Source organism: Mustela lutreola, chromosome 4 (genome assembly GCF_030435805.1).
Source record: "Mustela lutreola isolate mMusLut2 chromosome 4, mMusLut2.pri, whole genome shotgun sequence".
Taxonomy (NCBI): Eukaryota; Metazoa; Chordata; class Mammalia; order Carnivora; family Mustelidae; genus Mustela; species Mustela lutreola.
The window spans coordinates 74,577,605-74,602,064 of NC_081293.1; the positions used below are offsets into that span (position 1 = coordinate 74,577,605).

Consider the following 24,460-nt stretch of genomic DNA (forward strand, 5'->3'; position numbering starts at 1 on the left):
AATCACTTGCTACTTGAAAAAAATTAAATCTTTGAAAACATTTTAATTATTCATACAAACTTATACCAAGAAGCTAAAGAGGAAGAAATCATCTATCATTGCATTGAATCCCAACAAATAACTTGACAGCTTGGTCTTCTTCTACACTCCCATTGATTTGATTTTTTGAATTTAATTTTATTTCGTTTTTAGACTAAATCATAAATTCACATGGTTCAAAAAAGCTTCCTTCCTACCCAGCCATCGTCCATCTGCTATATTCCCCCCACCTTGCTTTGCAATTCTGTGTCTTATCTTGATAAATATGAATAAGTTGTTTACTGAAGTAACATTTAAGTAATGTAATACAATAAACCATTGTAAGTTTAAACACTTTTTATTAATAATGATTTTTAACATTAGTTTTTTATAGGAGCTTTTCACAGTAATAGTATTTTACTACTGTTTCTTTAATACAGAAAACCAAAATTCTAGTTCTTCCAAAATTATACTTCAAATGTAGATAGGATTTCTAAAACTGCTAATTAGGATTTGTGTAACATTTGTAGGTTTAGCATGCTTTTGTGTAACTACACTTAGTATTTACTCCTCATGAGAATCCTGTGAAGACAGGGTAGGTATTAATTGTCTTCATTTTCTTGAAGAAACCAATCAGAGTTGATATTTTGACGATTAGCTTTTAAATTTTAGTCTTTGCACTGCAGCCAGAATCTTAAGTCATTTGTCCTTCTTTGAAATGGCTTTTATCCATTTTTTTCGCATTCTATATATTTTTTAATGTAATGAAATCATGCTAATTTTTTGAAACAAACCTGAGAATACTAGAGTGAATACCTGTTTACCTGCCATTCTGTGTATCTGTCTTTAAATTAATATGAACGTACTGTATACTTTATTTAGAGGGAAGAAAAGCATTTATGTCCCGAGTGTTTAACAAATGGGGAGATTCAGATGCCAGTAATAACCTGAAAATATTACAAATTCTTTCTTCTCTTGAATATACTTCTAAGTTTTCTGCAAGTCACTTGTAACTGTCAGACGTCTTCCTGTTACTATTTGCCTTCTGTTTCTAAGTTAAATGCCTGAATTTTCCTGAAGTTATATACATCCTAGGAAAAGAGACCTCAGCCCTCATTTATTCAGCAGCATTAATGAATTGCATGGCTGTACACACTAGATTTTTTTCTTTAGATAACTTTTTAAAAAAATAGAACATGAATTATATATATTTAGCATTTGTAATACTTAAATTTTCTCAAACATTATGTATATCCATGGTTTCTTCTACAGAGAGATGCATGTGGCTCGAGGACATTTCCTAAGTCCCTCTGTTAGAGAATTCTTGCATACATTTATCCCAGCCACATATTCCTGTTCTTATTGGCGGTCTCAGGGCATCATTTTTTTCTGCTGCTATTTCTGTCTCTTAAAGGCACTATGCCTTTATGTGTTCTGCTGATTCTGATATGTTTTTGCCTAAAAAATAAGTAACCAAGCTTTTGAGGAGTTGTGTGTTCAATAAAAGTCCATAAATTTCCTACGTCTCGGGAGCACAGCTGTAGTGCAGGTGCCTTTGACATGTATTTTGGAACTGCTGAGGCCTTATCTTATTGGGTTCATGGGTTGGAGCATTGTGGTGACCATTGAATAAATGAGGGGATTATGATAATTTTAAGGAAAAAGGTTATTCTGATATTTCCTTTGTACTGATGTTGCTCTGATTTACTCTTGTTGAACTAGATTTAAATATTAATCATTTAAGGTCAAATATCTAATGTATATATGGTCTTCAGTGGATACAACCCAGTTACAACCCAGTTATCATAACAATTTAGTAAAATAACTGTAATGGAATTTTTCTTTTGAATTTGGCTTTTCTTTTTCTTTTCTTTTTTTTTTTTTTTTTCTGTCCACCAGGGAGTAACTATTCCCAGTCAGAGGCGCTATGTGTATTATTATAGCTACCTGTTAAAGAATCATCTGGATTATAGACCAGTGGCACTGTTGTTTCACAAGATGATGTTTGAAACTATTCCAATGTTCAGTGGCGGAACTTGCAGTAAGTGCTCTAAATTCTCATCCCTCCATGTACTGGAACATTTTTCTGGACATATCTAGACGTTTACATAGAAATTTAGAAAGAAATTTACCACACTTAAAATTACGTAGGGGTATATATTTCTGAAGTATCCAAACTAAGTAGCTCTGTTGTTCAGCTTATTGGGCTAAGGAGGCCAGCAGCCATGGGTTTTAATGTCTTAGAAGCCAAATTGTATTTATGAAAGAAACATTCTTTGCTGCATCTACCAAATGCAGCTTAAACTGTGACCAGATGACTAAAAAACCTATCCCAGTAGTGATCCAGCATCCGAGTAGCAGTGGGATTCATTAGTTCCCTGTGTGGGGGCAGGGACCAGTTCCTTCCTATCTTAGGAAGATTAGATATTGGTAGTAATGGTGACAGGGACAATAGAAAGGAAAGGAAAAAATTATAAGACGTGGCGACCTGCTGAAATATGTTGAGTGAATAGGGTTGAGTCAGAGTGTGTGGAGCATTAGAGACAACCTGGGATTAAATCCAAGATCCAGTGACAGTTTTGTTAGTTCTCTCATTGCTAGATTGTATAACCTCAGGCACACTCTACCTGTCTTTATGTTTGCTTGTCAATAAAATGAAGACATTTCGAAATCTGAAAATTTCTAAGTATGTACTAAACAGAGTTCATGTCAGTGATGTCTGCCTCCCATTGATTTCTCTTACCCTAGCTTCTGTGAGCCTCCCTCAGTGATCCTGATCCTGGTCTGCTTCTCTGCTAGTCTTGGCTGGAGTTCTTAGACTGAAAGGAGCCTTAATACTGAATAGCCAGACCCAAGCAGTTAGTCAAGAGAGAATGCGTGGGTGGAAGTATTATCCAGCCCAGTAAAAGATCAGACTGTTGCTGCTTTTTTTCTGTAACTGCCTTGGCAGTGATCAGTCATGTTTTCATGTTTAAGAAATATGTTTCATTTATTTAGAGAGCAGTTCTGTAGTTTGTAGATAAGCAACTACTACAGTATTTCTTTGAATACCTCTAATAATATTTCAGTGAGGTTTTGTAATTTGTTAGTGGTTTTAGTTTTTAGTTTTAACTTTTGCTTCTTGAAAATATTTATGTAGTTAAAAAATTTCTATTTCTAAATTAACCTGTACTGAGGAAATTAATTTCTTGATAGTGTTTGTCTTTCTCAGGTATTACCACCTTCATATCTTTCCTGTGTTCTTAGAGCTGGACACCTTTATCATAGGCCACAGATTTATTAATAGAGTGTGATATAGGCTCACTGATTTGATTGCCTTAGCAAAGCACAATGGGAGCCCTAACTGATGGCTCTCGTCATCTCTGTACAGCAAAGGCCAAGCACCACAGCAGTGCTCTGTGGAGACAGGCGGTGGCTCTGCTGGTGGGGAGCGCAGCATGGTGTGTAAACCTGTGGAATCTCTGTGTTGTACACCTGAAACTAATGGCACATTGAGTGTCAACTCTTCGTCAACACAAATAATAGAATCTGTGATAAAAAAAAGTTCTAAATGCAAGGCATTAGACTGTCAGAGGTGACTGACACAGGAACGTAACACGTTCATAGAGGAGAAGGAAAAAGGAAGAAAACATTCTTGCTCTTCCTGTAGGATAAATATCAGGTGTAAGGGCCAAAAGGAGGGTTTAATTTTAGGGAGAGAATAAGAGAAAGAGAACATTCAGTTCAATAATCCACCTATCTAGTGTAATTTTTTTCATTGGCTTCTCTAGCAAAAACCTGACAGTTCTGCTCTGCCTGCAACGTTCTGATGGATTTTTGTTTTGTTCTTGTCTTTTTCCACTATTACATTTAAACTTTCAAATTACTGACTGCTGAAAACTTTTCATCTTTACTAATTTTCTCCATTTATGCCCTGTGGTTTCATACTATGTAATAAAGCTGTATTAAAAGTAAACGTAATTGAATGGGAGGTTATACGTATAAATTATAAATGGTGTATTCAGAAAAATAAAAGTTTTAGGGGTTGTCATATGGTTTCACAGAGGAAGTCCAGCTCTTCCTTGAATGGTAGAGAAAGTGTACCTTTTATATTGGCATTAAAACTGAAGGAAGTACTGCAGGTGTGACTTGAAGTACAATAACAGGACATGAGCTGGACCCAGAGGCATGGAGGGTGGCATGTGTGGCCCGCTGTCAGAGGAGCCTAAATGGGGATGTTAGACTGGATTTGATAGGTGCTGTTGCATCAGTGACAGGTCAAGAGGCGTAGGCTCTGTTTTAAGTCTGGCTGGGTAGGAAGTGGTGATTGCACGATGGGGAACCAGTGGTGGAAAGGAATCCAGTTACGGGACTTGTTGTGAGCCAGATGTGCTTTGCTAAAGCAGTCAAATCTCCTTTCCCTTTTATATTTAAACATTTTGTCAGTTTTGATTCTGGCCATATGAATAATTCCCAAAAGAGGGGAGAAGGGAAAACGAATCTCACTGAGACTTGGGAGACATGAATGTTTTTTGTTTTTAAACATATTTGGTCAGGTTAAGGTGAGCTGTTTATATGAAGATCCTCAGTGGGTTCTTGAAAGTGGGTTTGAATCTTAGGTGAGAGCTAGATCTGGTATTTTGGGAGCATCAGGCAGCAGGCATAGTAATTAATTAGCCTTCTGTGTAAATATGGTATTGGGCTAGAGGTTGGGAAGGCTTAGGGAAACAGAGTGGGAGGAGTGTGAGACCTGGTGAGTTGGGAGTTTGGGTTCAGGGGAAAGGTTGGGACCCTTGAGGAAAACGAAGTAGTTTCTGCAAAGTTGTCAGGGGTCAGCAGCTGTTTTCTTACTGAATTATTGTCCTAATATTCCTAAATAAAGGAAAAGTTATTATACTCTTCACATCTGAAAGGGTTAAAACATTAGGAAAATATGATCAGTGTGATTTTCTGTCAGTAGGCATATGTCAAAACAGTTTAATCCTGATTTTTGTTGACCAGGTATTGACTTGTCATTTCTTTAGAACACAGTCAGTTGTACCAAAGAGAAAATACTTGACTTGTGTCTTAGAAGTCAGCAGAATTGCACTGATGTTGGACTTCTGATAAGTTAGCTCTTAAAGATCTAAGATGGGGAATTCGTATTGTAAATGAACTGATTTTCTGTAGTGATTTAAGGAAAACTTTTAAACTTAGGTTTTGGGGTAGATTCTAAGTGACGCTGATTTGTAATTAGTTTATGAATGGATTACACAGTTCTAGAATTCCTGAAGATGCACATTTTAGATGTAGTTTAATTGAAATCTGGCTTCTACTGTTAATACACTTTTTAAAGTCCTAAAAAGAGGATTATCACATTCTGAACTAGTGGAGTCTTAATAAGATTACAAGGCATTTCATCCTGGCTGATTTTTATCATAGCTTTGGAATCATACCTTTTTGTTTGCTTTTTCAAGCTAGAGTTTCTAGTGAAATTTTCAGAATCACATAGTCTTGTAAAATGGCTTGCTGTACTTTGAACCTTTAGTCAAGGAAGTGAAAATTATGAACAGATTGTTGGTAATGTTTCCCCTTTTTGGAGTGCCCTTTTTCTTGTGATAAATGGCTCACATTCATATTAGAAAAACCCAACAGGCTGTTATCAGACCTTCTGTTTATTATGTGAGTGCTGGTGCAGCTCTAGATACGCACGGATAATAAGCCCATACGTGTTTACTGATGGGAACGTGCATCTAGCTTGGATACGCCTTTTGCCTTTTTCTCACTTGTTGGTCACATTGATAAACAACATGATACTTCTTTCTGCATCTCTAACGATGATGCCTTTTAGCGTTAAGGATTTTATGCCAGTTTTTATATATGTGCATATTTTATATATAAATATATATGAAATACACGTGAAATTTTTCATGTACTTTTTGCAAGCTTATGATTTTATTTCTTGATGGTCTTGGCATGTTTCCTTCAAGACCCACTTACTCGTAAGGTTAATCACTAAAACATATAATCCTTTCCTTTATTTTAAAACAGACAGGGACCAAAGCCAAAATACTTGTTAATGAAAGTGGAGTGTGTTTTGGAGGGAGGGGGATTTTGGTACAGTTCCTGCTTGAGTCTTGTATTTCTTTGCCAACATTTCCAATCTCTGTCTTCCTGTTTCTCATGATGATGGCTTTATATCCCTTTAAGAAATTAAATGTGAGCTATAGGTAAAATAAATGATAGTTAATATTTTTATAAATAGAGTCTTGTGTTTATGGAATTTATTATAACTTTGTTACAGATTGTATTCTCATGCATCTTATGAACATGTAATGATTTGTGTTTTGTGGGTTTTATTACATGGTAGAGACATTAAAATACTGCAGCAAATATCTGTTTTTAAAGTTACTTTTCATGCAGTTCATAGAAGATTATTTTTGCATCTTAATTATAAATCTAATTTATATTAGATTTTTAACATTTTAATGTTAAGGTTTTGCTGTTATTGTAGTTCCAGAAGTCTACTGTTGGGATTTAGTATTTGTGAACTAGAACCAGTAAGTAGAACTTTATGCTGAAGGTTAAAATTAGGGAAACTTTTGTACTGGCTATATTTTCTGACCTTTTTAAAAAATATTGATGTGTTTTAGATCTGGGCTACAGATGCCGAATTACTATTCTGTGTGTATTGCTAATATTAACCATTAAAATGGTTTTTGACAGTTTGACATTTGAAGGCATTTCCTGTGGAATGATGCTAACATGTATTTAACCATGCAGATCCTCAGTTTGTGGTCTGCCAGCTAAAGGTGAAGATCTATTCCTCCAATTCAGGACCCACACGACGGGAAGACAAGTTCATGTACTTTGAGTTCCCTCAGCCTTTGCCTGTGTGTGGTGACATCAAAGTAGAGTTCTTCCACAAGCAGAACAAGATGCTAAAAAAGGTTTGCCCTTTACTTTTATTGGGAAGAATATCCAAAATCATACTTTGAAGAGTAACCTCAGATCTTTTGCTTAAAATATTTGGTTAGGCAGAAATCATTCTGTAAGGAGAGATTACGGGATAATATTTTGTGACTGACCATTCATTGAATTAATTATAATTGGTTTTCTGTTAGATCTACGCATGGTTTGCTTACTATAGCACTGATGAGCCATTATATTGGTAAAAAAAAAAATCTTACTAGAGGAAAAGTCCTTATGTCATTGTAATTTGAAATGAATTTTCTTTAAGTTGGGTTATGCAGAGAAATTTTATAAAAATATTAAAGATTGCATACCCCATTAAATCAGTTACCATCTTTTTAGACAAGATGATCAATTACCAAGAAAAAGTTAGCAAGGGGCCAGGGGCCATGGGTTTATAAAAAAAAAATTCTCTATATGTATAAATAAGATCTGTTCCATGGTCTTGTGTAATGACACAAAACACTTTCCCCCCATTTTGGTTTATTTTTTGTGACACTATGTCATTTTATATTTGGCTTTCTTAAATTTATTGAATATTTTGAATTTTAGTTTGAGTGATAAGTATACAAAAGAAGTAATAACGAGTGAAAAAGTGTGATATTAAGTATACAGATTCAGAAAGTTAGTGGGGTTTGCTTCTTACTGAGCCATAGTTAGGGAATTCAAGAGCTCATTCTTAAAACCGTCTTGATTTAAGATGTGAAGTGTGAACATTTGAGATGAGTGCGCCTAAGGTGCAACATTTTGGGGTATAATGAAAAAAGATTCTAGCTTTGTATGTTGTTACTGCCTCATTAAACATACCACATAGTGTATTGCCATTCTTTAGACATTCTCAGTAATAGAACTGATTTAGTTTTCCTGATATTTAATAGCTTAAAAAAAAAGAAAAAGGAAGTTTCATTTATTATTAAAACTTTAAACTCTACCTTGATTTATCTAAAGAAATACAATTTCCTATACCCAGAAGCCATATAGCTGGGAAATGACAAAATGTTAAACTGTTTTTTTTTTTTTTTTTTTTTTTTCACTAGAAACCCATTTCCTACCTATTCTGTATAAGTGAAAGTTAAATATGTCTTGATAACTTTGGGAAATAATTTTTCTGTAGTCCAGGAAGCATTAGCAGGTGTTTAAAATTATCTTTTCCCTTCTGCTCATTGTAAGACTGGCACACACAAAATTTTATTTATTTATTTTAATTATTTATTTAAAGTGGGCTTCACGCCCAATATGGGGCTTGAACTCATGACCCTGAGATCAAGAGTCACAAGCTCTACCAAATGTGACAGCCAAATGTGACCCTAAAATTTTATATTTTACTTTTAAAAATAGGCACCTGCATCACTCTGTCCCTATACCTTTAGGAATGTGTAAGTCCTTATTTTCAGTTGTCTGTATGTTACTTTAATACATACAAATTTGAAGATTAGATTAATATTTGTAGTATATCTGGGATTACTTTACATATATTTATTTGCATTTTATGTGATTTTGCTTACCTATTATAAATGTTGCTGTGATTTAAACAAAAATAGATTTAATATAATCATTACCTATACAGAATCTACATTTTTTAAGATTTAAATATTACTAGCTTATGTTTTTCTGATGTACTGTTACTAACTTAGTGACTTTGCTAAAATAATTGAAATTAACAAAATTTTTTTAAAGACTTAACATATGAGGGACGCCTGGGTGCCTCAGAGGGTTAAAGCCTCTGCCTTCGGCTCAGGTCATGATCTCAGGATCCTGGGATCAAGTCCCACATCAGGCTCTCTGCTCAGCAGGGTGTCTGCTCTTCCCGCCCCCCCCCCCCGCCTACTTCTCTGCCTACTTATGATCTCTGTCGAATAAATAAATAAAATATTTTTTAAAAAAGACTTACATATGAGATTGCTAGGTACTATTAAAAGATAAAAAGAATGTTAAATGAAAGATACTTGAAGGTCTTACATCTTTGTGGGAAAATAGCAAAACTATTAGAATAATAGTTCTAATAGGTAAATTAGAATAAAAGATTTGATGGCAATTCAAGGCACCAGATAAGATGTCATAAAGCTGCACAGCATTAACTGTCACATGGGCCATGTCAGCCAAATTCCAGTCATGAAGAGAGAGAGAGAACATTTTCTGTGTTGGTCATGAAAGGGCTGACATGATGAACTTCTGATTGATGTTTTTTTGATTAACAGGACCTTGTATTATTTTTAAGAAGTAATTTTTTAAAAATAGGCATTTTATAACCTAAAAAAGTCAGAATGACTGGTCTTCCTTCCCTCATAGTCTGAGGTTTTTCAGGCATACACATTGTAGTGTAAGAAACTGGAGCCACTTAGTGTTTGCATTGCTTCTGAAGTAGAAATGTATCTGCCTTGCTTCTTTGGGAAGTTGTACAGACATTTCAAGAACTTTTGTTAAAGTAAATTTTCTAATGGATAACTTTTTTTTTTTTTTTTTTTTTTTTTTAAGATTTTATGTATTTATTTGGGAGAGAAAGAAGGATTTGGGGCGGGAGTTGTAGAGGGAGAACCAGACCCCACTGAGCAGGGAGCCTGATGCGGGACTTGAGCCCAGGACCCTAGGATCATGACCTGAGCCGAAGGCAGACACTTAACTGACTGAACCACCCAGGTGACCCTGTAATGGATAGCTTGTTGAAATAGACCATAAAACCCATTTCTGTTTATTTAATACACACATACATACAAACTCAAACATTTTTTAAGGCTAACATTAGACAAGAAAGGAAATACTTTACCTAAGGTTTTAAAACAAAAGTATGTTATCTTAGAACCTGTGGAGTTACATTTTTGTCTAAAATTTGAAAAAAGAATAAACATATGTGAATTAGAGCAACAGATAACCAGTAGCTTGCCAAATATTAGTCTGTACGTTTGTCTTTATTCAGACTACCAAATGACGTGTCACCTATTTTATTGACTTCTTGGGACGAGTATTAAATATAGGTGATATATTTTCTTTAAAAAAATTTAATGTCTTTTTTTTTTTTTTTTAAAGGACAAAATGTTTCACTTTTGGGTAAACACATTCTTCATACCAGGACCAGAGGAAACCTCAGAAAAAGTAGAAAATGGAAGTCTCTGTGATCAAGAAATTGATAGTATTTGCAGTATAGAACGTGCAGATAATGACAAGGAATATCTAGTACTCACTCTAACAAAAAATGATCTTGACAAAGCAAACAAAGACAAGGCCAACCGATACTTTTCTCCAAATTTTAAGGTAAGTTAAAAACATTTCGAGGAATTAGTGGGTGACTCTGCGTGTGTGTGTTTGTGTTAAGTATATAGCTGGTAAAGGACTTGTGTGACTGAGGTTTAAATCAAATTAAGTATTAATTAGAAGCAATATTTAGGTATCAGTAATGTGAGTTTCTAACATGGATGCACACAAAATTTTAAAAAGCTGCCTCCCCCACCACCCCGGCCCTTCTTCGTTATTGTTTGGTGAAATCTGGGGCAGAGGTTGGGAAGGGGAATTCAGTTTATGGGACATGAAATAGGAATGAGGGAAGAAAGAAGTTAAAGGGAATTCAGTCATTTGGGAATGATTCGTATGGAATGTTCTTTTTTATTATTATTTTTTAATTTTTTATAAACATGTATTTTTATCCCCAGGGGTACAGATCTGTGAATCAGCACTCACCAAAGCACATACCCTCCCCAATGTCCATAACCCCACCCCCCCTTCTCCCAACCCCCTGCCCCCAGCAACCCTCAGTTTGTTTTGTGAGATTAAGAGTCACTTATGGTTTGTCTCCCTCCCAATCCCATCTTGTTTCATTGGTTCTTCTCCTACCCACTAAGCCCCCATGTTGCATCACCACTTCCTCATATCAGGGAGATCATATGATAGTTGTCTTTCTCTGCTTGACTTATTTCGCTAAGCATGATACGCTCTAGTTCCATCCATGTTGTCGCAAATGGCAAGATTTCATTTCTTTTGATGGCTGCATAGTATTTCGTATGGAATGTTCTTAACTGTTCCTACTTTTGTCCCCTTCCAGTTTATTCTCAACTCCTCAGAGTGATCTTGAAATAGATTGTTATAATTGATATGGTGTTATCACTCGTGTTTATACTTTTTAAAGACCTTGTGGTTTTTTGATATGACCTACAAGGACCTACATAATTCAGCCCAGGCTTACCTCCCACATGAGCTCTAGCCACATTCTGCTCCTGCTCCAAGATTCACCCAATCTGGTCTCTCTTCAGTTCTTCCAAATGCTAAGCTCCTTCTGCCTCCAGTCTTTTCAGTTCTTTTTCTCTCCCTGAGGACCTCCCCACCTTCCATCTTTCCCCTGCTGTTCCCACATTTGGCTACCCTTCCGTGTGGTAGCCTTTGCTTCAGTCTTGTTGGTCTGAAAGGCCTCTTGTCAAGCTCTTGTGTTACTCCCTTTATAAAGCTCTACTTCCTCATATTGTGGAATTATTTGGGTCCTTACTTATATCTATATGTGATGTGTGTGCATATTTTTAGTCCTGTGTGTTGATAAGAATTTTCCAGGTTAAAAAATCTGATTTGTCAATATTTCCAAATGGTAGTTTGCCCTTTTTTCCTTCCCCTTTCCTGTTTCTCCTTCCCCTTTCCTGTTTCTCCTTCTACCTGATTTTCCTCCTTCCTTTCACCATACCCTTCTTTCTCTTTCAAAAAAATTTCTTACTTATTTTGCCTCATTCCATTTTTATAATATGCAGCAAGCCTACCCATAGTTGATAAGTATAAGAATATTGTGAGCAATCCTAAAAATAAATGGGAGGCTACATATTTTAAGTGAAAATAAATCCAATATTAAGTGCCTTTAAATCTTAGACTTCTTTTAAGTGATTAGAAGGATCTTTGAGAATTCACAGGTTTCCATCGACTATATCTGCGTTTTCCTTAATTATTAGCTTTTATGGTGTGACTTCCTCTGGTTTTATTGTTTTAATATTAAATATTTTTTAATATTACAAGAATATATATTTGTGATTACAAATTAAAACTCAGTTATCAGTAAACAGATATAATGCTGTAAGTGTTGATGAACAAATGAGCAGAGGTGGCATAAAGCACGATCTTGGTGTGTTTTTTAGCCTAATAGTTAAGAGAAGACCTCTCTAGCAGGTGACCTTTTATCAGAGGCCCACATGGAATGAGTGAGCAGTACAAACATCTGGGATGGGAGGGAAGGGCAGATACAACAGCCCTGAGACAGAATGATTCTCCCATGTTTGAGGAGCAGTAGGCAAGCAGCCATTTTGACTAAAGCACATCGGTCTGACTGTGAAGACATTGGTGTGTTTCCAGCACAGGAAGGATGTCATCTGAATTTTGTCTTTAAAATGTAGACTGGAGAGGAGGCAAGGACAGAGCTTGGAGATGAAGTGAGAAGCTGCCACCGTGGTTTAATGTAGCTGAGAGGTGGTGGCTGCAGGGACTAGCGTGGTAGCAGTGGGCACACTGAGAAGCTGTCAGAGGAGGTAGAGATGGCTTCGTGTGGGTGGACCCAAAAGGGTTTGCTGATGGAGCGGATGTTGGATGTAAGAGGAGGAGAAGTGAGGATGACTTTTAGGTAGTGGATCGGAGGTAGGTTGTAGATAGAGCAGAAAGAGCAAGGGTCTTCCTGGCGGATCTGATGGAAGCCTCAGATCCACTGCCTTCTGGGCCTCTGCTTCCTCTCTGGGGAGACGGAAATCCCTGCCTCGCTGAGTTGTTGGACGGCTCTCCAGCACTGCTGTGATGGCCCTTTGTCCACTGTCAGATCACTGTCTGATGTTCTTAACCTTCAGGGCTGACGGGATCCCAAACATCGCTGCTAGTCAGTGTTTTTATAATGTAGTACTTGTTTAGTGTTATTTGTGTCAGAAAATACACTGAGGCTCAGAGTGGTAGTAAGTGCAACATTCTTTTGGATCTCAGCTATTTGTACATTGAAGTTTATTGAAAAGACACTTTTTAAATGACCAACGAACTTCAGTCTCAGTGCTTTTTTTTCCAGTAGAATTATTTAGTTAATGCTTACAGCTTATGCTTATTATGTTAGTACATCCCAGTGTATCTTTTCAGTGTATAACAAGAAAACATTGGAAATCTGAAGCAGACGGTCATTTAAAAGATAGCTGCCTTTTCAAGATCCTGTTTGTCATTGCATTTTTAAAAAACAAATCTGTTAAAATATGTATCTCTACAAAGTCATTTAAGATTAGTCAGATTTATGGATTTTCCACTTAAACTCTTGTCTTTTTTCTCTAGGTGAAGCTGTACTTCACGAAAACAGTAGAGGAGCCGTCAAATCCCGAGGCTAGCAGTTCAACTTCTGTAACACCAGATGTTAGTGACAATGAACCTGATCATTATAGATATTCTGACACCACTGACTCTGATCCAGAGAATGAACCTTTTGATGAAGATCAGCATACACAAATTACAAAAGTCTGAATTTTTTTTTAATCAAGAGGGATAAAACACCATGAAAACAAACTTGAATAAACTGAAATTGGACCTTTTTTTTTAATGGCAATAGGACATTGTGTCAGATTACCAGTTATAGGAACAATTCTCTTTTCCTGACCAATCTTGTTTTACCCTATACATCCACAGGGTTTTGACACTTGTTGTCCAGTTGAAAAAAGGTTGTGTAGCTGTGTCATGTATATACCTTTTTGTGTCAAAAGGACATTTAAAATTCAATTAGGATAAATAAAGATGGCACTTTCCCATTTTATTCCAGTTTTATAAAAAGTGGAGACAGACTGATGTGTATACGTAGGAATTTCTCATTTTGTGTTCTGTCACCAACTGAAGTGGCTCAAGAGTTTTGTGATAACACAGGTTCACATCCTACCCCTTTGCACTTGTGGCAACAGATAAGTTTGCAGTTGGCTAAGAGGAGTTTCTCCAGGGTTTTGCTACATTCTAATGCATGTATTCGGGTTAGGGGAATGGAGGGAGTGCTCAGAAAGGGATATCTGTTAGCTGGACTCTGGACCATATACCATCTCCAGCTATTTCATGCACCTTTCTTTAGCATGCTACAGTTATTAATCTGGATGTTTGAGGAACTGGCCGCTGTCACTGCTTGTTGTTTTGTGCATTTTATTTTTTTTTTAAAGCATATTGGTGCTAGAAAAGGCAGCTAGAGAGAGTGACTCTGTATTGGGGTACAGGAATGAACCTTCCACAACTTGTTAAGAATCCACAAATGAAGGGATATAAAAATAATGTGGTCATAGATAAGAAACACAGCAACAATGACTTAACCATATAAATGTGGAGGCTATCAACAAAGAATGGGCTTGAAACATTATAAAAATCGACAATGATCTATTAAAATACATTTTCTGAATTGTAACGACTGCTCCATCTCCTGTGTAATCAAGGCCAGTGCGAAAAGTCAAATGCTATTAGTCCCTACATCAGTCAACCACGTACACTTACTTTATTAGTTTTCAATCATATACCTGCTGTGGATGCTTCATGTGCTGCCTGCAAGCTTCTTTTTTCTCATTGAATATAAAATATTTTGTAATGCTGCACAGGAAATTTCAATTTGAGATTCTACAGTAAGCGTTTTTTTCTTTAAAGATTTATGATGCACTTATTCAATCCAATAGCTGTCAGCCGTTCCGCCCTTTTGACCTTACACATTCTATTACAATGAGTTTTGCAGTTTTGCACATTTTTTAAATGTCATTAACTGTTAGGGAATTTTACTTGAATACTGAATACATATAATGTTTATATTTAAAAGAACATTATTTGTGTTAAAAAGGAAATTAGAGTTGCAGTAAATTTTCAACACTGCACAAATAATAAGGCATTTACTTTTTCAGTAGAAATTGTCCCACATAACGCTTTTATCGATTTTTTATTGAAAGAATAGTTCTTGTTTTTTTTGTTTGTTTGTTTTTAAATGTGCAGTGTTGAATCATTTCTTCATAGTGCTAGACTTAGGACTAGGGCTTCAATTTCACTTCTTAAATATCCTATATTTAATATGCCCAGACTGCATATGATTCTAAGCAGAGTACAACTACTATTGTAAAGCTAATGTGAAGATATTATTTAAAAAGAAGTTTTTTTCCCCAGAAATTTGGTGTCTTTCAAATTGTACCTTAACCTTGAAACATTTAAATATCCAGCCAATTTATTTCTTAATGGTGTAAAATCTCATTTTCAATAACTTATTGGTGCTGAAATTGTTCACTAGCTGTGGTCTGACCTAGTTAATTTACAAATACAGATTGCATAGGACCTACTAGAGCAGCATTTATAGAGTTTGATGGTTAAATAGATAAGGCAGAACTTCATCTAAAATATTCTTAGTAAATAATGTTGACATGTTTTCCATACCTCATCAGTTTCATTCAACAAATAAAATTTTTACATTTTTAACAAAGCTCTTAGGATTTACACATTTGTATTTAAACATTGATATATAGAGAGAATTGACTGACTGCTCAAATTAAATTGGTGAAGTTAGAAGACAGCTATTCCTAAGATCTCAGCATTGAAATTTATATGCCACCTTATCTTTCATAAAAGCTGAAAATTGACTAAAATGAAAATCCACTCTTCATGTTTTGATGATAGTTATTAATACTGTTATTTGTTACAGTTTTGGGCACAGTATATTAAAACATAACTTGTGTTATTCCAATATGTAACATGGAGGGCCAGGTCATCAATAATGACATTATAATGGGCTTTTGCACTGTTATTATTTTTCCTTTGGAATGTGAAGGTCTGAATGAGGGTTTTGATTTTGAATGTTTCAATGTTTTTGAGAAGCCTTGCTTACATTTTATGGTGTAGTCATTGGAAATGGAAAAATGGCATTATATATATATATTATATATATATAAATATATATTATACATACTACTCTACTTTATTTCAGTTACCATCCCCATAGAATTTGACAAGAATTGCTATGACTGAAAGGTTTTTGAGTCCTAATTAAAACTTTATTTATGACAGTATTCATAATTAGCCTGAAATGCATTCTGTAGGTAATCTCTTTGAGTTTCTGGAATGTTTTCTTAGACTTTTTGGATGTGCAGCCGCTTACATGTCTGAAGTTACTTGAAGGCATCACTTTTAAGAAAGCTTATACAGTTGGGCCCTGTGCCATCCCAAGTCCTCTGTAGCTCCTCGCAAACTTTTTTTTTTTTTTTTTTTTTTTGCCATAATTATTACAGGGCAGTTGGATACCTAGCATCCCCGTTCTTTGTTGTGGCACAGGTTATAAACTTAAGTGGAGTTTACCGGCAGCATCAAATGTTTCAGCTTTAAAAAATAAAAAGTAGGGTACAAGTTCCATGTTTAGTTCTAGAAAATGTGTGCAATATGTTCATAACGATGGCCGTGGTCGCCACAAAGTGCCTCGTGTACCTTTACATACTGTTCATAGGTCATGCATGCAGACGGAAGGGGTGGGGCTGTGCACGGAAGTGGGGGCTCTAACCGCGGTGTCTGGCAGAGCTGCCTTCCACCCTGCCGGCTCAGCAGTTCAGTCTGTTTTCCTAGAGCATATATATACTCAACATTTCAGTCTGTTAAACAGCCTTACTGCGATTCAGCCTCTTCAGATACTCTCGTGCTGTGCAGCCGTGGTTCTGTGTGTAAATGCTATGCACTGAGGATACACAAACACATAATGACGTGTGCAGGATAACGCCTCATACCAATCAGATGTCCGTTTGTTACTGTGTTTGTTAACAACCCTTTATCTCTTAGTGTTATAAACTCCACTTAAAACTGATTAAAGTCTCATTCTTGTCACTGTGTGGGTGTTTTATTAAATGAGAGTACTAGTCGTTTGAATTGTTTAAATCATTTGAATTGAGTTTTAAAATAAAAGGCAGCCAGATGTGGTTCTCTGTAACACCACCACCCACCCCTCCGCCCCGTGTTCTTCAAAGCCTGCGGTTATAAAAACATGGGCCTTTGTCAGCTTGAGGGTAGAGTGTCCCAACTACTCATGTTTAATAAGAGACGTGCCTTTGTTTAGGGCCGCAGCCAACACTTAGTAAGTTGTTTCAGGCACATGAAATAACATTCTAGTCCTGAAAAAGTTTAAGAGTCTTGAAAAATTGTCTTTTTTCCCCCACTTAGCCAGATGTCTGAAGGAAAATCTCCCTGCATGGATTTCATACTTCGGATTTAAACATGGTGACTTTTCCGTCCTTTGTATACTGCCATCAACATACAGGAAGCCTCATCTACTCATCGTGACTTGTGCCATTTGAATATTGATAGTCCTGAGTAGTCTGAAAGACTCCGTGTGCTTGAATTAATCTTGTGATTTCTAATCTTAGTCAAAGTTTAAAGACTAAGGCGTATCCTCCTTTTGTCGGAGCACAGTAAGATCTAGTAGGTGACGGTGTAGCTTGTAGGGATGTTGGGAGAGGTAAAGCAGACCATGTATGGAACAGTGAGACTTCATGTCCTTTCAGGTTTACATTTTGTTGTGTGGCTTTTAAAAAACAGTAAGAGTGAATAATGTATAATCATCTAAAAACGTATGCAAAGTGTGTGGTTGTGTATGCACTTCCATTTGGTATTGTGAGGGTTACCATCCTGGAGTTTTAAGTACTGGGTTTCCTAAGAGGATCTTGGCAATGTCTGAGACGTAGGAGCATTGTTCTTGCGTGTTGTCCACACTGTCTCTTGCGTTCGTGGGATTCAGTGAATGCCACCACCATTTCTACTGAGAAGTAAAAACCACCCGTGTTTAACCTGCAGGCTCCCAGAGGCAGATGAAACATCAAGCCCTTAAATCTCCGGAATTTGTTGCTGATGTCCAACTCCTTTTGTTCTTTAATTCCTGCCAGATAACAAGCCACGCATCTTGATGACTGAAGTCTAGGTTTTGATGGGCCGTGCTGTTAACGAGCACAGAGAGAAAAGTTTCTGAATGGAGATGGATAGCATCAGTCCAAACGGGTATAAGGACAGTATTTTAAAACTTTTAAAGGTGGAATGTTAGAGACCGGTTTTTCTGTAAATTGTAGAGCCATAGGAAACCTAACGACTAAGTTGCTTATCGGTTTTTTGTTTTGTTTTTTGGTTTTGGTTTTGGAGCAAGTCTATTCTCTTGTAATCATGATCTTGCTCTTTTCTCCATCCTTCAAGGAGCTTCCTTCTTACAAGTGTATTAGAATGTTGCTATCCACTCTTGGCAAATTCCTATTGGCCAGTGACTTTAAAAATAGATAATGTGAAAACAGGAAAGGACGAATAATTTCATTGGTGGTAATACCCTTTGGTTCTTCAGTTAGCTCTTTTGAGAATCCTTTCCCATAACAACAATAATAAAATACTCATAATTCGACCATGTGGAGACATGGCCATTGTGGATACTTTCTGTGACTCTGCAATCATTTTTTTCCTGCATATTCATGTGTATTCTTTAAGAAGTGAAGTTTGTACTATGCATACTCATAGCCTTTAAGTTTACTATATGCGACACGTATTTGTAAAGCGTTGAGTCCCATCAGACAATGATCAGTGACTTTTTAGTGCTGTAGGTGCAGATCGTGTGCAGAGCCCTGTCCAAGACCCCGGATTCCTCATGATGTGTAGATCCTGTTAGCATCAGGGTGATAAGTGAGTAAGTAAGATAGTTAACGTTTATTTAGCATAGACAAGCTGAATATTGTAGATCTGTCTCCTCAAAAACCATTTTAAACGTGCATTTTGGGATTGCGTGTTAAGTGGTTAAACAGAACCTATGAGACACCATGCAATAGTTCATTTCACTATTGCCTTTCCACATCCGCGAGGTTGGAGGAGAAGGATGAGCTTTTCAGTTTTTATAGTTCCCAAACAGGTGTTCAATTTGGTCTGAATTGATTTGACACCTGCCCCAAAGGGAAAGCTACTGCTTATTTATCAGTCAATTGTTTTGAAATCTGTGCTTGTGTGACTTCAGCATCTCAAAGAGACAGTATTTCATGCGTGGTTCACCTTCAGCTCTGGAATTTACCATGTTTAGTATAATGGGGGGCTTCTAACAAAACATGCAGCTCTTCTTTGGTAGTTATTTGAGGATTTTGGTGAAAAAAATTCGGCGGCAGGGCAACACATAACTTAGAAATGTATTGATTGACATTTAAAGAATATTTTTACATGAATGAGTGAAGTCGGCTGCCATCTTTGAGCATTACCAGGTTATAAAATAAAGCTGTGTATTTTTAAACGAAGTGTTTAACAAGGATTTATATTTTTTTTCATTCTTTTAATTAAATATAATTTATGTCTCTTGTTGCATGTGGTTTCTCATCTGTTCTTGAAAGAGTCAGAGGTTTTGTTTGGAATGGAACAAGGCTCTAGTGTTGCAGATTGTCAACTGTTCACCGCAGCGAAATTCTGAAAATGTTCCTGTGTGGCTTCCTATATTAGCCTGTAATTCACTGGCATCAGTTGACGTGCACCTTCGGGATTTTTCTCCCTACTCTATACAGCTGTCCACATGATATCTTATGTTGACAAATGCCTTTCAGTTTTTACTTGCATCTCTCACTAAACTGCCCTACTGGGAAGTTTTATAAATGTGCGTTGGGTGGGTGGGTGGATGCCTTAAATTTTGGAGTGCTGGAGTCCAACTTCAGGGTTTCAAATAGTTTGATTCAGGCAAATAGTTCTCCATGAAATCTCACAGTTCACTGTAATGAAAGTAATGTCAGCCTTGGATGACTTTGACATAGAGGAATGACTCTTGGATATTAATGAATTTGTTAGTAGCATCTTGATGTGTGCATTAATGAATTACTTTCAGGCCTGTGCATTTAACCAAAGTTGGGGCACTGGAAATGTCTATATCATGTTCCATTTGGCTACCGATGGATATAAAAACAGAAATGCTTTCCTATGGAGAGTATTTTTTTCTTTAAAAAGAAAGTTATTTTGAGTATTTGGTTTTGAATTTTTTTTTATACAAGTACTTGAAAACCTTAGGCTGCTCGAATCTTTCCCAAGGAAGTTTCTACACAGTTCTACCTCAGAAAACCTGAAGATACAGATTTGAAACTCGTAGGAGTCCTATGATAAGTCACCTACCTGGAGACCAAAACACAGATCAGAAAGGCAGGAACTTGAAGTGGGAAGAGAAGGAAAAGGGAAGACGAGAGGGCTCGGGGAGCTCCTGCTATCCCTTAGTACTGGAGGGCAGCGAGGGAAACGCTGTGCCAGCCCCGCGGCGGCAGATGCTTGCCGGGCTTTACCTACCCTTCAAGGTGGGTGGTTTCACCTCAGTTTATGCACAAAACCTGAAAGAGTATTCGAATTGCCCAGGCCTCACAACTAGTAAGGAGGGAACGGAACTGGAGCCCACTGGAACTGTGCTTCTTGACCACACTACGACACTAGGCCCCCTCGTACACATAATCAAGTTTACAACACAACGAATGCATAAACAATCAGTAATGGAATCCTGCCAATATCCTTTATCGCGGGCAGAAGAAAAGCCCATTTTATTACAAGCCTTGAGTCCTGCAAAATGAATGAAGAAGAGAAATGTCTAACAGGTGTTCGTACCATGAAAGAGAACTCCGCATCCTTGCAAGGTTCTTGATAGGTACGACGGTGAGGGGTTGACACATGTTTTTACAGCAAGACCCAGAACGAGAGCAAGATGGGCCAGTTTGGCCTTAAATTTGTTGAATAAACTTGTACCTTACTTGTGGTTAAACTTAGAGATGCCCTGTGGTTTAAAGTAATTTGTTCTCCATTAAGCTGGTCGACCAGCGGCCTGTCAGGTGTATGCCGCATGCTTAGCATGTCCACTTGGAATGATGGTGCTGTAGAGCTCAGAAAAGGTCACTGACCTTTTAGAGCAGCGAACAGAGTTGAGCAGAAGGAAGAGAGAGTACAACAGCTTGTTGCGGGAACAAACTTAGCCGTTTTGGAAACTATAAGAAGAGAAAGGCTAGAGCACAGTGAGTGGCGTGGAAAGCAGGGGAAGGTAAAATTTGGAGAAGTAGATGCGGGAACTTCTGATTCCAACCAAGGTGGAGTAGAACCACTCGAGGCCATTTCTGCTGTGGTTGTCAAAAACTGGACCAAATGCAAAGAAGCAAATACCTAAGAACGCTGAGAAGGAAACACAAGCAGACAGACCAGGAAGGAGGCTTAAGACTCGGAGAAGCACCCTATATGAGGATGATTTGCTTTTATTTTTTTATTTCTTTTGTCTTACAGCTTTGTGGCAGGGGTCCATCCCACTTGAGGGCTGTGCAGCCATGGAGACACGAGCGGCTGAAACTCTAGGAGAAATCCACCTGTTAGCCAGAGGAAACCAGGAAAAGTGTCTCCTGTTGGCCAGAGAGTGTGGGTTAAGGGAAGGAGGAAAATCCCGAACGGGGAGAGCTGGGATGGGGGACCCTCTCATTGTGTATACGAACTTCTCCAAGTCCTGAGCTCAGTCCGGAGCGGGCGTGCTCAAGACAGACCTAAAGAACCATAGCACAGTCTACAAAAAAATGAAAATGAGATGGGAACCACCACCAACAGAAGGTGATAGAGAATTTGTGGTCTGAGCCTGATTGTGTTGATTACTTGCTTAAACAAACAAACCAACCGGCAAATAAAATGTTTTTCAGGAAAATGTACCTAAAGGATACAACCCAGTATCCAAAATTGCTTAAGAAAGAAGAACCAGGATAATGTAACCCATTTCCAAGGAAAAAGTCCATCAAGAGATGCCAGCCACGAGGTAACCCAGATGTTGGAATTATCAGACATAAAAGCAACTATTACAATTATGCTCCATGAGGTGAAGATAAACACACTTGAACAGAAAGATAGAAGTTCTCAGCAGAGAACCAAATTATAAAAAGAACCAAATGGAAATTTTATGGCCAAAGATACAATATCCAAAATTAGAAATAAAAGCCACTAGATGGACAATAGAAAAATGGAAATGACAGGAAAGAATCAGCACACTTGAAAGTAAATTAATAAGTGTCCAATTTTAATGATGACCCTAAGTTCTTTAAGGTGGATGAGGCTTTGAAAAGCAAACTGTATCTGACTGTAATTAGCTACAAGGGGCCTTGATAAGATATTAATCTAAGTACATTCATGTGGCTCCTTGAGTTACATATGAAGAAGTTCCTGCTGTTTGTCAATTACGTTGAATAAGGAATTAGCATTATCATAGGTCCAACTGTGATGATTATGCAAATTTTCTGTGACAGTGTTTTTTTTTTTTGGGCTGAATACGTAAAAGCATGTCACATATGCATTGGGGAGGGTATGTGCTTTGGTGAGTGCTGTGAAGTGTGTAAACCTGGCGATTCACAAACCTGTACCCCTGGGGATAAAAATATATGTTTATAATAAATAAAAAATTAAAAAAAAAAAACAAAAAACAAAAAAAATGTCACATATGTTCTGCAACTTACAATGTCTGAGCTAAAGTATGCGTTGACGAAGAATGTTCCCTAATTGGGTCCATTAAGTTGTGTACCTGCAGCAAAAGCAATTTCGAAACCTAAGAGAGTCATCACTAGATAATTGCCAAGCTCATCATCAGAGTCAGTGCCTGATAAATTGCTTTGCTCGCCTGCTCATGTTTACTCTTTGCTTTTTTAAAAAAAATTTTAATTTATTTTTAATTTTTGAAAAGATTTTATTTATTTATTTGAGAGAGAGACAGTGAGTGAGAGCATGAGAGGGTAAAAGGTCAGAGGGAGAAGCAGACTCCCCATGGAGCTGGGAGCCCAATGTGGGGATTCAACCCCAGGACTCCAGGATCATGACCTGAGTTGAAGACAGTTGCTTAACCAACTGAGCCACCCAGGCCCCCTCATGTTAACTCTTTGAATCAGCGTTTGTAATAGGGCCTTTTCCGAATTGTGGATGTGATTATAGAGATGTCACATGAAAATCGACCAGTCTCATAGGCCCAATACATGCTTTCCAATCTCATAACAGAAAAAAAAATTGCAATGTTTAATGCTGCTAATACTTAGAAATCTGTTACGTGACATCATTAAGGCGAGACTGGAGGAAATGGGACTGGTATTATGTTTGGAAAAATAACTTCCTGATGAAGGAAGACAATTTCAAGGCTTTAGAATATCTCTCATCGTTACATTAGTGCCATATTATTTTTAAAAAGCAGTGTGAATTCTTGTAATAGTGATAATTCTGGATTTAAGAGTTTAACAAGTGCTACCATTTAATTCCTGTAAGATAGGAAGCACAGGGGCGCCTGGGTGGCTCAGTGGGTTAAACTCTGCCTTCAGCTCAGGTCATGATTCCAGGGTCCTAGGATCAAGTCCCACATCAGACTCTGCTCAGCAGGGAGCCTGCTTCCCCCTCTCTCTCTGCCTGCCTCTCTGCCTACTTGTGATCTCTGTCAAATAAATAAATAAAATCTTAAAAAAAAAAGATAGGGAGCACAATTATATCCATCTTATGTGTGAGGAATCAAAGGAGGCCCACATTCGATAACTGGTCAGCACAGAAAAACTGGTAAGTAGTGGAACCAGGATTTGAGTTCCCCTCTATCTGGTTCCTGAGCCTAGACCACTAGCTACTGTGTTACATATTTACTTCCTATAACAACCAAATGAGAATCTTTATTATTATTATTTTTTAAAGGGCACAGTTGTCAAGTTGAAATGAGTAGGACAGCCGGGTAAGCAGTGGTTTTCACATGTTTTGGTCTCAGGATTCTTTCAGACTCTTAAAATTTATTGAGGACCTTGAAAAGCTTTGCGTGTGTAGGTTATTTTTACCTACAGATATTTTACCCTATTGGAAATTAAATCTGAGACATTATTACCTGAGAAATATTTACTAATTAAAAATAACAATAAACTTATTACATGTTAACATAAATAACGTTTTTAGTGAAGATAATTATGCTTTCCAAAACAAAACTTTAGCAATTAAGGGTGGCTTTTAAAAAAATTCTATATCTATTAATATTTGGCTTAATAGAAAACAGCTGGATTTTATATATGCTTTTGCATTTAATCAGTTGTGAGATGTTGTTTTGGTTGTAGCACATGAAGAAAATATGGCCTCTGTACCAGATACTTGGTTAGAAAGGGAGAAGTTTTTTAAGAGCCTTTTTAGATGATTGTAGGTATTCTTGATACTATCAAACTCAATTTGTACTTTTTGAAAAGTTCACTGCAGTGTGGGATTGGGACCCCTCAGTGAACCTTTTGTACTGAACCTTTTGTTTGATTTGAACCTGTTAGTATATCTTGTTCTTCTTCTTTTTTTTTTTTTCAAGATTTTATTTATTTTTTTGACACAGAGTAAGCGTGAGTGAGCACAAGCGAAGGGAGAGGCAGGCAGAGAGGGAAGGAGAAGCAGGCTCTCTGCAGAGCAGGGAGCCCAAGCAGGACTTTATGTGGGACTTGATCCCAGGACCCTGAGGTCATGACCCGAGCTGAAGGCAGATGCTTAACTGCCTGAGCGACCCAGGCACTCCTATCTTATTCTCTGAATGATCTTTTACTCATGTATAATTCTGTAACAT

General features: G+C 37.1%; 1 protein-coding gene across 4 annotated transcripts in view; it reads left to right on the forward strand.

Annotated features, from left to right (window-relative positions):
- PTEN (phosphatase and tensin homolog) overlaps nucleotides 1-16,740 on the forward strand; it is a 91,349-nt gene extending 74,609 nt beyond the window's left edge. For 2 of the 4 annotated variants that reach the window (XM_059170265.1, XM_059170266.1), the window contains exons 5-8: nucleotides 1,918-2,059; nucleotides 6,760-6,926; nucleotides 9,973-10,197; nucleotides 13,210-16,740. In XM_059170265.1, coding sequence (XP_059026248.1) covers nucleotides 1,918-2,059; nucleotides 6,760-6,926; nucleotides 9,973-10,197; nucleotides 13,210-13,395 — 720 coding nt within the window. In that variant the 3' untranslated portion in view covers nucleotides 13,396-16,740. Of the gene's footprint in view, nucleotides 1-1,917; nucleotides 2,060-6,629; nucleotides 6,661-6,759; nucleotides 6,928-9,972; nucleotides 10,198-13,209 lie in introns of those variants that run through there. The other 2 variants (XR_009352629.1, XM_059170267.1) reach the window with 2 other exon arrangements.
- The last annotated feature ends 7,720 nt before the right edge of the window (nucleotides 16,741-24,460 follow it).